Source organism: Globicephala melas, chromosome 13 (genome assembly GCF_963455315.2).
Source record: "Globicephala melas chromosome 13, mGloMel1.2, whole genome shotgun sequence".
Taxonomy (NCBI): domain Eukaryota; kingdom Metazoa; phylum Chordata; class Mammalia; order Artiodactyla; family Delphinidae; genus Globicephala; species Globicephala melas.
Genome location: NC_083326.1, coordinates 37,778,272 through 37,792,173, shown reverse-complemented (window position 1 = coordinate 37,792,173; position 13,902 = coordinate 37,778,272). Strand labels below are relative to the sequence as shown.

General features: G+C 42.7%; 1 protein-coding gene across 4 annotated transcripts in view; it reads left to right on the top strand.

Annotated features, from left to right (window-relative positions):
- Window positions 1–10,889, top strand: part of KIAA1328 (KIAA1328 ortholog) — a 386,036-nt gene extending 375,147 nt beyond the window's left edge. For all 4 annotated transcript variants that reach the window (XM_060310184.2, XM_030876580.3, XM_060310181.1 and 1 more), the window contains one exon: window positions 7,510–10,889. In XM_060310184.2, coding sequence (XP_060166167.1) covers window positions 7,510–7,720 — 211 coding nt within the window. In that variant the 3' untranslated portion in view covers window positions 7,721–10,889. The remainder of the gene's footprint in view (window positions 1–7,509) is intronic.
- The last annotated feature ends 3,013 nt before the right edge of the window (window positions 10,890–13,902 follow it).

The following is a 13,902-nucleotide window of genomic DNA, read 5'->3' as shown; positions in this document are numbered from 1 at the left end:
GTTATAATTTTATATAATATAATAAATAGTAATACTTTATTAATGTGATAACTTGGTTGATCATAAGATTTTTCTGGTTCCTGTTTTTTCAAATTCATTTATTAGATCATCAAAGTTTATACTTTTAGCAACTTTATTTTAAGTGATATACTTAAAAGCAGATTAGTTGCTCTTGGCAAATGAAAGATCACACATAAATTTTGGTAATTTTTAATTTTGAGAAAGATCTTTCTGCTGAGGCAACTGACACTGGAACTGTTAAGGATATTTTATAAGCTGTGACATTCGGAGAGATTTCTGATAAATTATTTCAAAATATAATAGTATATTTTGTATATTATACAAATATAAATAGTATATTTTGGTATATCTAGAACTGATGGTTCTTATGGAACAATTTTTTTAAAAGATTTAACTATTCATACACATAGTTTCATGTATGTGTATAAATTTAAATTTGTACAATGACATTTTAATGTTTTCTCTGGCATTTTCTGTAACTTGTAGAGGTCATATGAGAAACCGAAAGTCACCTAATGGTTTGTAGGTAATTCAAAATGCCTATTATGCTTTCTATTACTGTATCTTAAATTACAAAGAAAAAAATCATTTTAAAACTGTATTCCTCATTAATTGGTTCATTTGAAGCTGTATATAAAAACAATGTTCTTTTCCATCAAATGCAACAACCTTTATATTTAATTTCTGTTTCTCAGCCTGTGGATATTTGCTTTGCAATGTTGCAGCAGTTTTTAAAACCAGAGATTCTAAACTCTTTGAAGATTTCTGATATCTCTTTGATATGCTGTATTACAATGTCCATGCGTATGCTTTTATTTTGTAATAATTTATTCACGTTTATTGCCTAAACACTAGCAGTTCTTATCCCAGTGCTCAGGCCAGAGAGCTAATATTTTTGCCTTGGGGATGAGCTCTGGGAAGATAGGCAAGCCAGCCTCCCACGACTGCCACCACCACTGCTGCTTCTGCCACCATCACCATCACTAATCTGGGGCCCTGCACCACCCCAGACTGCTTCTGGCAGGAATGTGCATACCAAGCAAGCAGCCAACTGTTCGGCATACACACTGTGCTGTGGGCCAGAACCCACATATACATGCCTGGCATATCTCCTCTGTTCATGCACATGCTCCCTTGTCCCATCAGATTTTATTGGGTTGGCCAAAAACTGCCTTTGTTTATTTTGTTTGTTTTTTTTTTAACATCTTTATTGGAGTATAATTGCTTTACAATGGTGTGTTAGTTTCTGCTTTATAACAAAGTGAATCAGTTATACATATACATATGTTCCCATATCTCTTCCCTCTTGTGTCTCCGTCCCTCCCACCCTCCCTATCCCACCCCTCTAGGTGGTAACAAAGCACCCAGCTGATCTCCCTGTGCTATGCGGCTGCTTCCCACTAGGTATCTATTTTACGTTTGGTAGTGTATATATGTCCATGCCACTCTCTCACTTTGTCACAGCTTACCCTTCCCCCTCCCCATATCCTCAGGTCCGTTCTCTAGTAGGTCTGTGTCTTTATTCCTGTCTTACCCCTAGGTTCTTCATGACATTGTTTTTTCTTAAATTCCATATATATGTGTTAGCATATGGTATTTGTCTTTCTCTTTCTGACTTACTTCACTCTGTATGACAGACTCTAGGTCCATCCACCTCATTACAAATAGCTCAATTTTGTTTCTTTTTATGGCTGAGTAATATTCCGTTGTATATATGTGCCACATCTTCTTTATCCATTCATCTGTTGATGGACACTTAGGTTGTTTCCATTTCCTGGCTATTGTAAATAGGGCTGCAATGAACATTTTGGTACATGACTCTTTGAATTCTGGTTTTCTCAGGGTATATGCCCAGTAGTGGGATTGCTGGGTCGTATGGTAATTCTATTTTTAGTTTTTTAAGGAACCTCCATACTGTTCTCCATAGTGGCTGTACCAATTCACATTCCCACCAGCAGTGCAAGAGTGTTCCCTTTTCTCCACACCCTCTCCAGCATTTATTGTTTCTAGATTTTTTGATGATGGCCATTCTGACTGGTGTGAGATGATATCTCATTGTAGTTTTGATTTGCATTTCTCTAATGATTAATGATGTTGAGCATTCTTTCATGTGTTTGTTGGCAGTCTGTATATCTTCTTTGGAGAAATGTCTATTTCGGTCTTCTGCCCATTTTTCGATTGGGTTGTTTGTTTTTTTTTTGTTATTGAGCTGCATGAGCTGCTTCTAAATTTTGGAGATTAATCCTTTGTCCGTTGCTTCATTTGCAAATATTTTCTCCCATTCTAAGTGTTGTCTTCTGGTCTTGTTTATGGTTTCCTTTGCTGTGCAAAAGCATTGAAGTTTCATTAGGTCCCATTTGTTTATTTTTGTTTTTATTTCCATTTCTCTAGGAGGTGGGTCAAAAAGGACCTTGCTGTGATTTATGTCATAGAGTGTCCTGCCTATGTTTTCCTCTAACAGTTTGATAGTTTCTGGACTTACATTTAGGTCTTTAATCCATTTTGAGCTTATTTTTGTGTATGGTGTTAGGGAGCGATCTAATCTCATACTTTTACATGTACCTGTAAAAGTATGTGTTCCAGTGTTCCCAGCACCACTCATTGAAGAGGCTGTCCTTTCTCCACTGTACGTTCCTGCCTCCTTTATCAAAGATAAGGTGACCATATGTGCATGGGTTTATCTCTGGGCTTTCTATCCTGTTCCATTGATCTATCTTTCTGTTTTTGTGCCAGTACCATACTGTCTTGATTATTGTAGCTTTGTAGTATAGTCTGAAGTCAGGGAGCCTGATTCCTCCAGCTCCATTTTTCATTCTCAAGCTTGCTTTGGCTATTTGGAGTCTTTTGTGTTTCCATACAAATTGTGAAATGTTTTGTTCTACTTCTGTGAAAAATGCCAGTGGTAGTTTGATAGGGATTGCATTGAATCTGTAGCTTGCTTTGGGTAGTAGAGTCGTTTTCACAATGTTGATTCTTCCAATCCAAGAACATGGTATATCTCTCCATCTATTTGTATCATCTTTAATTTATTTCATCAGTGTCTTATAATTTTCTGCATACAGGTCTTTTGTCTCCTTAGGTAGGTTTATTCCTAGATATTTTTTTCTTTTTGTTGCAATGGTAAATGGGAGTGTTTTCTTGATTTCACTTTCAGATTTTTCATCCTTAGTGTATAGGAATGCCAGAGATTTCTGTGCATTAATTCTGTATCCTGCTACTTTACCAAATTCATTGATTAGCTCTAGTAGTTTTCTGGTAGCATCTTTAGGATTCTCTATGTGTAGTATCATGTCATCTGCAAACAGTGACAGCTTTACTTCTTCTTTTCCAATTTGGATTGCTATTATTTCCTTTTCTTCTCTGATTGCTGTGGCTAAAACTTCCAAAACTATGTTGAATAAGAGTGGTGAGAGTGGGCAACCTTGTCTTGTTCCTGATCTTAGTGGAAATGCTTTCAGTTTTTCACCATTGAGGACGATGTTGGCTGTGGGTTTGTCATATATGGCCTTTATTATGTTGAGTAAAGTTCCCTCTATGCCTACTTTCTGCAGGGTTTTTATCATAAATGGGTGTTGAATTTTGTCGAAAGCTTTCTCTGCATCTATTGAGATGACCATATGGTTTTTCTCCTTCAATTTGTTAATATGGTATATCACATTGATTGATTTGCATATATTGAAGAATCCTTGCATTCCTGGAATAAACCCCACTTGATCATGGTGCATGATCCTTTTAATGTGCTGTTGGATTCTGTTAGCTAGTATTTTGTTGAGGATTTTTGCATCTATGTTCATCAGTGATATTGGCCTGTAGTTTTCTTTCTTTGTGACATCCTTGTCTGGTCTTGGTATCAGGGTGATGGTGGCCTCGTAGAATGAGTTTGGGAGTGTTCCTCCCTCTGCCGTATTTTGGAAGAGTTTGAGGATGGGTGTTAGCTCTTCTGTGAAGCCATCTGATCCTGGGCTTTTGTTTGTTGGAAGATTTCTAAAAACAGTTTCAATTGCAGTGCTTGTGATTGGTCTCTTCATATTTTCTATTTCTTCCTGATTCAGTCTTGGCAGGTTGTGCATTTCTAAGAATTTGTCCATTTCTTCCAGGTTGTCCATTTTATTGGCATAGAGTTGCTTGTAGTAATCTCTCATGATCTTTGGTATTTCTGCAGGGTCAGTTGTTACTTCTCCTTTTTCATTTCTAATTCTATTGATTTGAGTCCTCTCCCTTTTTTTCTTGATGAGTCTGGCTAATGGTTTATCAATTTTGTTTATCTTCTCAAAGAACCAGCTTTTAGTTTTATTGATCTTTGCTATCATTTCCTTCATTTCTTTTTCATTTATTTCTGATCTGATTTTTATGATTTCCTTCCTTCTGCTAACTTTGGGGTTTTTTTGTTCTTCTTCCTCTAATTGCTTTAGGTGCAAGGTTAGGTTGTTTACTCAAGATGTTTCCTGTTTCTTAAGGTAGGATTGTATTGCTATAAACTTCCCTCTTAGAACTGCTTTTGCTGCATCCCATAGGTTTTGGGTCATCGTGTCTCCATTGTCATTTGTTTCTAGGTATTTTTTGATTTCCTCTTCGATTTCTTCAGTGATCACTTCGTTATTAAGTAGTGTAGTATTTAGCCTCCATGTGTTTGTATTTTTTACAAATCTTTTCCTGTAATTGATATCTAGTCTCATAGCGTTGTGGTTGGAAAAGATACTTGATACAATTTCAATTTTCTTAAATTTACCAAGGCTTGATTTGTGACCCAAGATATGATCTATCCTGGAGAATGTTCCATAAGCACTTGAGAAAAATGTGTATTCTGTTGTTTTTGGATGGAATGTCCTATAAATATCAATTAAGTCCAACTTGTTTAATGTATCATTTAAAGCTTGTGTTTCCTTATTTATTTTCATTTTGGATGATCTGTCCATGGGTGAAAGTGGGGTGTTAAAGTCCCCTACTATGAATGTGTTACTGTCGCTTTCCCCTTTTATGGCTGTTAGTATTTGCCTTATGTATTGAGGTGCTCCTATGTTGGTTGCATAAATATTTACAATTGTTATATCTTCTTCTTGGATCAATCCCTTGATCATTATGTAGTGTCCTTCTTTGTCTCTTTTAATAGTCTTTATTTTAAAGTCTATTTTGTCTGATATGAGAATTCCTACTCCAGCTTTCTTTTGGTTTCCATTTGCATGGAATATCTTTTTCCATCCCCTCACTTTCAGTCTGTATGTGTCTCTAGGTCTGAAGTGGGTCTCTTGTAGACAACATATATATGGGTCTTGTTTTTGTATCCATTCAGCCAGTCTGTGTCTTTTGGTGAGAGCATTTAATCCATTTACATTTAAGGTAATTATCAATATGTATGTTCCTATTCCCATTTTCTTAATTGTTTTGGGTTTGTTATTGTAGGTCTTTTCCTTCTCTTGTGTTTCTTGCCTAGAGAAGATCCTTTAGCATTTGTTGTAAAGCTGGTTTGGTGGTGCTGAACTCTCTCAGCTTTTGCTTGTCTGTAAAGGTTTTAATTTCTCCATCAAATCTGAATGAGATCCTTGCTGGGTAGAGTTATCTTGGTTGTAGGTTTTTCTCCTTCATCCCTTTAAATATGTCCTGCCAGTCCCTTCTGGCTTGCAGAGTTTCTGCTGAAAGATCAGCTGTTAACCAGGAAACAAAGAGGGAAGAAAAAGTCTCTTGCCTCTTCGGCAGGTCCAGACTTCTCCCCAGACTCCCTCCCGGCCAGCCGTGGCGCACTAACCCCTTCACGCTGCCAGCCCCAGTCCTCTCCCTGCGCTCCGACCAAAGCTCGAGCTTCAGCTTCCAGCCCCGCCCGCCCTGGTGGGTGAGCAGACAAGCCTTTCGGGCTGGTGAGTGCCGGTCGGCACCGATCCTTTGTGCGGGAATCTCCCCGCTTTGCCCTCCGCACCCCTGTTGCTGTGCTCTCCTCCGCGGCCCCTAAGTTCCTCCCTCTGTCACCCGCAGTCTCTTCCCACTAAGGGGCTTCCTAACGTGTGGAAACCTTTCCTCCTTCACAGCTCCCTCCCACTGGTGCAGAACCCATCCCTATTGTTTTGTCTCTGTTTATTCTATTTCCTTTTGCCCTCCCCAGGTATGTGGGGAGTTTCTTGCCTTTTGGGAGGTCTGAGGTCTTCTGCCAGCATTCAGTAGGTGTTCTGTAGGAGTTGTTCCACGTGTAGATGTATTTCTGATGTATCTGTGGGGAGGAAGGTGATCTCTGCATCTTACTCTTCCGCCGTCTTCCCCCTCTCCTCTGCCTTTGGTTTTTAAGTAAAGATAAAAGACACATTTTTCATTTTCACCAAGAACTTTATTGAACAACGTATTTACCCTTCTGTTCCATTACCTTCTGCCATTTTTCAGGCAACTTCATAATTCCATCTTCCCAAAACTTTTTATCTTTTTGAGCATAGAACTGTTCCAGGTGCCTCTTACAGTCTTCCAGGGAATTGAAATATTTTCCATTACGAAGAATGAATCAGAACTTCCCAGCCAAGCTGTAGCAGTTTTTGCCTGGTCTTCAAAGAAACATGCAGTCTTGCGTTATCCTGATGGAAGATTATGCATCTTCTGTTGACTAATTCTGGACACTTTTTGTCGAGTGCTGCTTTCAGTTGGTCTAAGTGGGAGCAGTACTTGTTGGAATCAATTGTTTGGATTTCCTGAAGGAGCTCATAATAGAGGACTCCTTCCAGTCCCACCATATACACAACATCACCTTCTTTGGGTGAAAACCGGTCTTTGTTGTGGTTGGTGGTGGTTCATTTCATTTGAGTACTTATCACAGGTTAATTATACCAACTCATTAATTTAATCCTAACAGGATTTCTGTTGGTCCCTTACACATGACAAACTAAACTGAGAGACTGAATAACTTTCCCTAAGTCACAGAGCTTGCACATGGTAGAGCAGAGATTTCAGCCAAGTCTGTCTGGCTGCAAAGAAGTTGAGAGGCAGCATAGTGTCCTGTGTACAAGGGCTGGAAGCAAATGACCTGGGTTCAAATCCTGACCCTGCCGTGTAGTGTCTTCTTCTTGCTAGGCGCGTTACTTCTCTGAACCTTGCTTTCTTCGTGTATATAATGGGGATCAGAGTACTATAGGACCTACCTCATAGGATTATGTAGACGGTTAAATGAAAGTGAAATACATGTAAAGCATTGAGAACAGTGCCTGATGCTTTAGTAAGCCTGCGATAAATGTTGCTACTAATACTGTTATTGTTATCATGATTACTTTGTCCACCCCACGGTCTGTCTTCACAGGTTAGAAAAGAATGTTAGTAGTCAGCAGAAAAGAAGAGCTTAGAGACAGACAGACAGCAGAGCCCCTCTGAACTTCCCTAAAGTTCCCCTAGAAGGCCCTCCTGCGTATGATGTGATCTGTGGTCTGATTCTTGCCCTGGGAAGCCCATCTCTGTGGGCTTTTTGGATTTTAATGTTTTACTGATCTGATCATTTTCTGTCTGGGTTGTATGTGTTAACAGGTATGAGACATCTCTACTGGATTTGGTTCAATCTCTGAGTCCCAAGACTGCTTCCAAACCGCGGCCCCATCGCTCCAGAGAAGCTGGGTCATGGCATCACAGTACTTGCCTACTCAGTCCTCTGAAATCAACCTGGAACAAGACCGGGGCACACAGGACCCCTGAAGACCTGGAGGAGGATCAAATTCTGGAAGATATCTTTTTCATTTGACACTGAAGCACATGCTGCAAAATTTCCGTCAGAAATGAGTGGGTGTTTTTATATACTGATCCAGGATTTTTAATTATTTGACTGCAACGTAATTGTGTCTCTCCTTTCACAGGGAGGGACCTATCTCACTAGCATCCTGTTACGTGTCGAATATAGAAATCATTCTAACAACCCAGGGTGTTTCTGATCAGACCAATCAGTAGACAACACATTAAGGATGGATGGGGGTGGAGGACAGTAGCTTTTCTATGCCAAGCAGAGATTAGAACATTAACATGGGACACTTTCTGCATGGCAGAGGCCTTTGCATACTCAGCCTCATTCAAGAGTGTTTCCTTCTCAATATTTTGCTGGAAAAGGTTGGCTCTCTTTTGTACACAAGGAAAACCTTTCCATTGAGAGATCCCTCTAGTTTAAACGTAGCCCCTTTGTAACATAAGCAATTTCAGAAAGATAGACCCTTTTACCTCTCCACCCTGTTCTCTTACCACCTACCTCTTTCTAAGTCAGTCAGTTAATTCAGAGGTTAGAGTTGGTGGTGCCTCTCCCATCACAAGCAACACTGAGGGCCAATTGTGAGTCAGTCTCAGCAGTCATCAGCCTGGCCGCTGCCCACCCTATAACCAAAAGGGCTTAATGAGCTAGAGGGAGGCCCTCCCAACCCTTAGAAATCAGCATGAGATTGCACAAGCGAGTACTGCCCTAGGGGAGGCACTGGCCTGAAATGCTTGTCCTATGGTCGGCCATTTCCCAGGGTAAATAAGAGCACTCTCTCAGTATTTTTTCTTGCCCCAAGTTTCTGTTTTACTCACCCTGGTGAACTTCCCATCAGCTGCTACAGGCTGACAGACTTCCCCTGGCCTCCCTTCTCTCCCCATGTGGAGTCAAGGCCCTGATTGACCAGGCCTTGTGTGCTCTGCTCAAGACCACTGTCTCGTGGCCCCAAAGAACCACCTCCACTTGCCAGATAATGTTCCACCACCCCACGCAGAGTCTCCCCCTTTCTCCCACTAGGCCTCACAGAGAAAGCCTGTGGAAGAAGTGCACTCGAAACGTACTCTCTCTGCTCTCCCGTTCGGCAGGGCTCTTGAGATGGGTCCCTCAGCTTACAGTGGACTCTAGAGGCGTCTCAAGCTTATGGGCAGTATGATGAGCCTGGTAAAGCCAGTGAGTTTAACACTTGCCAGTCATTGGAAGCCAGGGGAAGATATGCATCACTTGATGACTTTATTTGGTGTGGAGCGTGTTGCTTTTTTCTCTCTCCCTTTCGCCAGCCCCTGGCCTGTCAGTCATTATTGGTAGCTAACGTCAGACCATGCAGGGCAGCCGGCACTTAGTGAGACTGCACGGCTTCCCTGAAGTCTTTATCAAAGCTAGATTACTTCAGCCTACAAGAGCTTTCTGGAGCAACTTCCTTGTCTGGGTAAATCCACATCTCATTGTCTCTTCAGACTGAGGCCCTGTCACCTCTGCCCAACCTTCCTTCACTTGGGTCCTTTTGTTCTTTGGAGGAGAGAAGAATATAGCCTACCAATACCATATTCTTTTTTTTTTTTAATCTTTATTGGGGTATAATTGCTTTACAATGGTGTGTTAGTTTCTGCTTTATAACAAAATGAATCAGTTATACATATACATATGTTCCCATATCTCTTCCCTCTTGCGTCTCCCTCCCTCCCACCCTCCCTATCCCACCCCTCCAGGTGGTCACAAAGCACCGAGCCGATATCCCTGTGCTATGTGGCTGCTTCCCACTAGCTATCTACCTTACGTTTGTTAGTGTATATATGTCCATGCTATATTCTTAATCTGAGGTAGATATCAGGTCAGGACAAACCAGTTGTAGTCATTCAGTTGAAAGGTTGAAAATTATTGCAGATTACAGTTTCCTCTTACAGTTCACCCCTAAGAAAGCAACTGAATCAGTTTCATCCCATTCCAGAAGCCTTTGGAAAATAGAGCTTTCTTTGGTGTGGCCAAAAACTGGGTGAAAACAGACGGAGAGCCCTTGACCATTTTCTCAGTTAAAGTTAGGTTTCCAGAGCTACCTTTTCCTTGCCCCACGTGTCATGACCATCTTAAGTACCCCCAGCTCCCTCGGATCATCCATAATCACACTTTCCTATTCTGGACACCAGTGCCCTTACTGCTCTCTGGAGTAAGAGGATGCCAGAAAGACCAAGAAAAAGATTGTGATTTCTTCAAGAAGCTTGTTTGCCTTAGAACAATCAAACAGGACCTAAAGTAAAGGCTTTGGGGGGTCACAAGCCACAAGATGGAGTTTAATTGCTTCTTTGCCTCTCCTGAATGAGCAATTTGGAAGAGCAAAGATGGATTTTCAGCAGAGCATCAATCAACCTATTTTTCATATGCCACATTCCCTGCCCCCGCCAGTTGCCTTTCTCTATCCTGTAGGCATTTTCTGGTCGTCAGGGCAATAGGATGTGAATTTGTGTCTAGTCTAACATCTTCATTATGAATTGAACAATATATGTTAACATTTTAATCTGTGTCTCACTTTGAGATCTATATATATGTATTAAAGGTTGTTTTAGAGCCTCGAGGCTTTTGTGGAGCCTAGAGGCTTGACCTAATTGAAGACTAACCTACCAAGGGAGAGGGCCTGGCACACAGGAATCTGCCTTTCCTCCCTGTTAAGCGCTCCCAACAGTGAGTGGCTGTAATGCGCTTGCCCAGCCTCCAGCCATTTCCCCAAAGCAAGACGGGACACGTGTTGGCGATGCTGCAGGTAGTGTTACCACATTGCCTACCCTGCTTCCCACTGTTCTGGGAGAGAAAGACCAATCAGTGTTTACAAAACGGGGCAGGACAAACGCCCATGGAAGCTCCTTACGCAGGGCCCAAAGTGCTTGATTTAGAAGACCAAAGTCAGTCAAGGAGAAGCTTTCTCTGACAGCCGCCCTTCCAGGAGGCACATTTGTGTTTACAAACCTGACCTCCGTGAGGGGAATTGTCCAGAGCTCCCCAAATGTCATGGGGATGGAGGGACTCTCTCCTCCCCCAGAGCCGTTCCTTCCACTTGGCGCTGTTTTCAGCACCATTGTTCACATGAGAGATTTGCTGGTCAGAAACTCTGGGGAGGGAACAGGCCTAAAGGAGCAGGGCTGGACGAAGTCTGACGTCATAGCCAATGTTTCAGTGGCTGTTTTCCCCATGTGTTTTTTTTTTGTTTTTTTTTTGTTTTTTTTTTTTTGCGGTACACAGGCCTCTCACTGTTGTGGCCTCTCCCGTTGCGGAGCACAGCCTCTGGACGCGCAGGCTCAGCGGCCACAGCTCACGGGCCCAGCCGCTCTGTGGCACGTGGGATCTTCCCAGACCAGGGCACAAACCCGTGTCCTCTGCATCGGCAGGCGGACTCTCAACCACTGCGCCACCAGGGAAGCCCTCCCCATGTGGTTTGGATATTGAATTGTTCCTTGAACATCCCCCATCGGATAAGTGGAGTATAGCTTGAAAGCAAGAGAAGAGCCTCAGGTTATCAAAATGTTACTTCTCTCAGTATTTATTAAAACAACAGGAACCTATGGTCAGTTGAAAGAAAGGAAGTAGTTTGCCACGTCCTACATGGCTGAGTCCGGTTCACTCCCATCACACGAACACCAAGCCTCCTCTAGGTTGTGTGGTCACTAGAATGGGAGGTTCCATCTTTGCACACCTCTGAGTCCCTTCTTTGTGCTTTTCCCCAAAACTGCTTAGCAACGAAATGTCTCGGCACTTTGACACCGGAAAAATAGTGCTGCCTAGTTGGCTTTCAGTGCTGGGAGAACATAGGCGAGGGCTTGGGTACCTGAAATGCCCAGTTCTGAGATCACCGAGACATCCAGTTCTGTGGATTCAACCAAGACAGCCAGAGACCCTGTCCTGCCCCTGCTCCCCCAGTCAGCCTGACACCTTCCCCTGAGCCAGGAGGCTTTGCAGCTCCCCTCAGAGACAGAGGTGGCAAGGACAAAATCACTCACCTGGCTCCCAAGCTGAAAATGAGCTAAGTAATCGTTGCCCCGATTGTAATAAGATAACCCTTGAGTCTAGGAACAAAGCTAGAGATGAGTAGGGTGAGGGTGACACCCTGGTCCTCAGAGGAAGAGTAACCTGGCAGCCAGAGAGCCAGGTTCATAAATGAGTAGCCAGCTACACCGTTCCTCAGAGTTCCTCAGAGTTGCTATTCAAAGTGGGTTGTTCCTGAGCCCCTTGGGCTCCATTGTTCCATTTAGGACTGGGACTTTCTACCCTCTCAGGCTTCAGCTCCATGGCTGTTCTCCCTCCCATCCACCTCCACCACATTCACACTCAGAATTGAGTGAGCACCTAGAAAATGCTCAGGGCCTTTTCTACCTCCACTCCTTACTGCCCCCCCCCCATAATCCCATCACCTTCCAGAGTCACAGAATTCTGTGGCTGGATTGGACCTTAGAGCCCATGGAATCCATCACTTTCATTTTACAGATGAAGAAAGTTCAGAGAAAGGTGAGCTCTCATCCTGTCAGTGGCCAGTCTGGCTGCCAAGATGTTACCCTCCCCACTGCAGGGCATCACTACCTTGATCTGGTGTTCCAAGATGAACATTTTTAAGAATCTCAACTAGGACTGAACATTCTACCACCATCTGTTAGAAGTGAGCTCTCACAAACCACTTGGGCCAAGGGGGCAAAAATGCAGCGTGTCCATTCCTCGGGGGGTTTAGGTCAGTAACCCTCAAGTGCCACCGTCTGGAGCTGCTTTCCGTTTGTGGAGGTGGAGGCCATGGGAAGGCTGTCTCAAGAAACATCCCTGGGAAAAAGGTAAATCTCTCCAGGTGGCATGATGGACATCACTGTCTTCTCTAAATAATACAGGCTGTTACAGCCCTAGTTAAGACTTCTTAAGACAGTGGCCAAAATTAGGGTGAGGCACACCTTCAACTGGTAGGGGAGGTGGCTAGTAAAACCAGTAGGAATGACCTATATCATATGTTGCCAGTGGGGCTACCGCGTTGACCATGACTTGCCAGAACCCAAGGCTTGTCTTCATCAGTGCTGTTGGCCAGTTGAGTGGCTCCCCTGGGCCCAGCATTGTGTTAGATGTTGTTGATCCCACTAAGGAAGAGGTTAACAGCACAAACTGTGGAACTCAGTAGACCTTATACAAATCTCAGTTACACTGCTTCCTAGCTGAATAATCTTAGGCAATATATGAACCACAGTAAACCTAAATTTCTTAATCTATAAAATTGGGATGATAATGCATACATCATAGGATGGTTGTAAGGGTGAAATTCAGTGAAATAATGTATGTGAAGGGCCTAGGAATAGTACCTGGCACATACAAAGTGTTCCACTAATGGTAGCTATCATTATTATCATTTATGTCTCAGTTAACTTACAGACTAGATAGAAGACAAAGCTTTGTACTTCAAATTTTTAACAATAATAAAACAGAAGCCATTACAGTATGTCTTCCAGCAACAGGTAGGAAGCTGTAAACACTATGGTTTCAGAGAGCAAATTGCTGGGCTGAGTTTACTTAGGATTTGTGGGAGAAGGAGTAAAAGGAGGGAGATTTGACCTAGGCTTTGGAGTATCTTAGAGTATCTAAGATGGATGGAGAGTGGGGAAGGACTTGGGGGGTGGGAAAGTGCAGAAGTTGAGTGTTCATTGGCAAGAAAGCTCAAGATGTGTTTTGAAAGAATGATGAAGAGATCACAGCTAGTAGGTGAGGTTCCAGAAGAGGAGGCATCGACCTACACCGAGAGAAATATGCTGGGCCCAAATTGTGAAGAATGTTAAATGTCAGGCAGTGGAGTTCCATCCTTCAAGCAACAAAATCCGTAAACTATTTTGGAATTACTTGTTTAGAAATATCTACCTTGCAGTAGTGTCAGGCTCTATCAGAGGGGATGGGATAAGGTTGGGAAGGAAACATCTACTGTGTGCCTACTAAATGTTGAGCAAGGTCCATAGATACCTTATTTCATTTAATCCACACAGCAATCCCAAAACATAGGTGGCAGTATACCCCTGTTAGAGGTAAGGAAACTGATCTTGGAGAGGCTAGGCGTTGGGCCTCAGCTGCTAAATGGCAGAGCTAGTAAGTGGCCTGGAGACTGGAGCTGTCCAGTTCCACAGCTGTGCTCTTTCTACTGTACAAGCCTTCCTCTAGCCTAAGCGGGTGGCACTTTAGGCAGA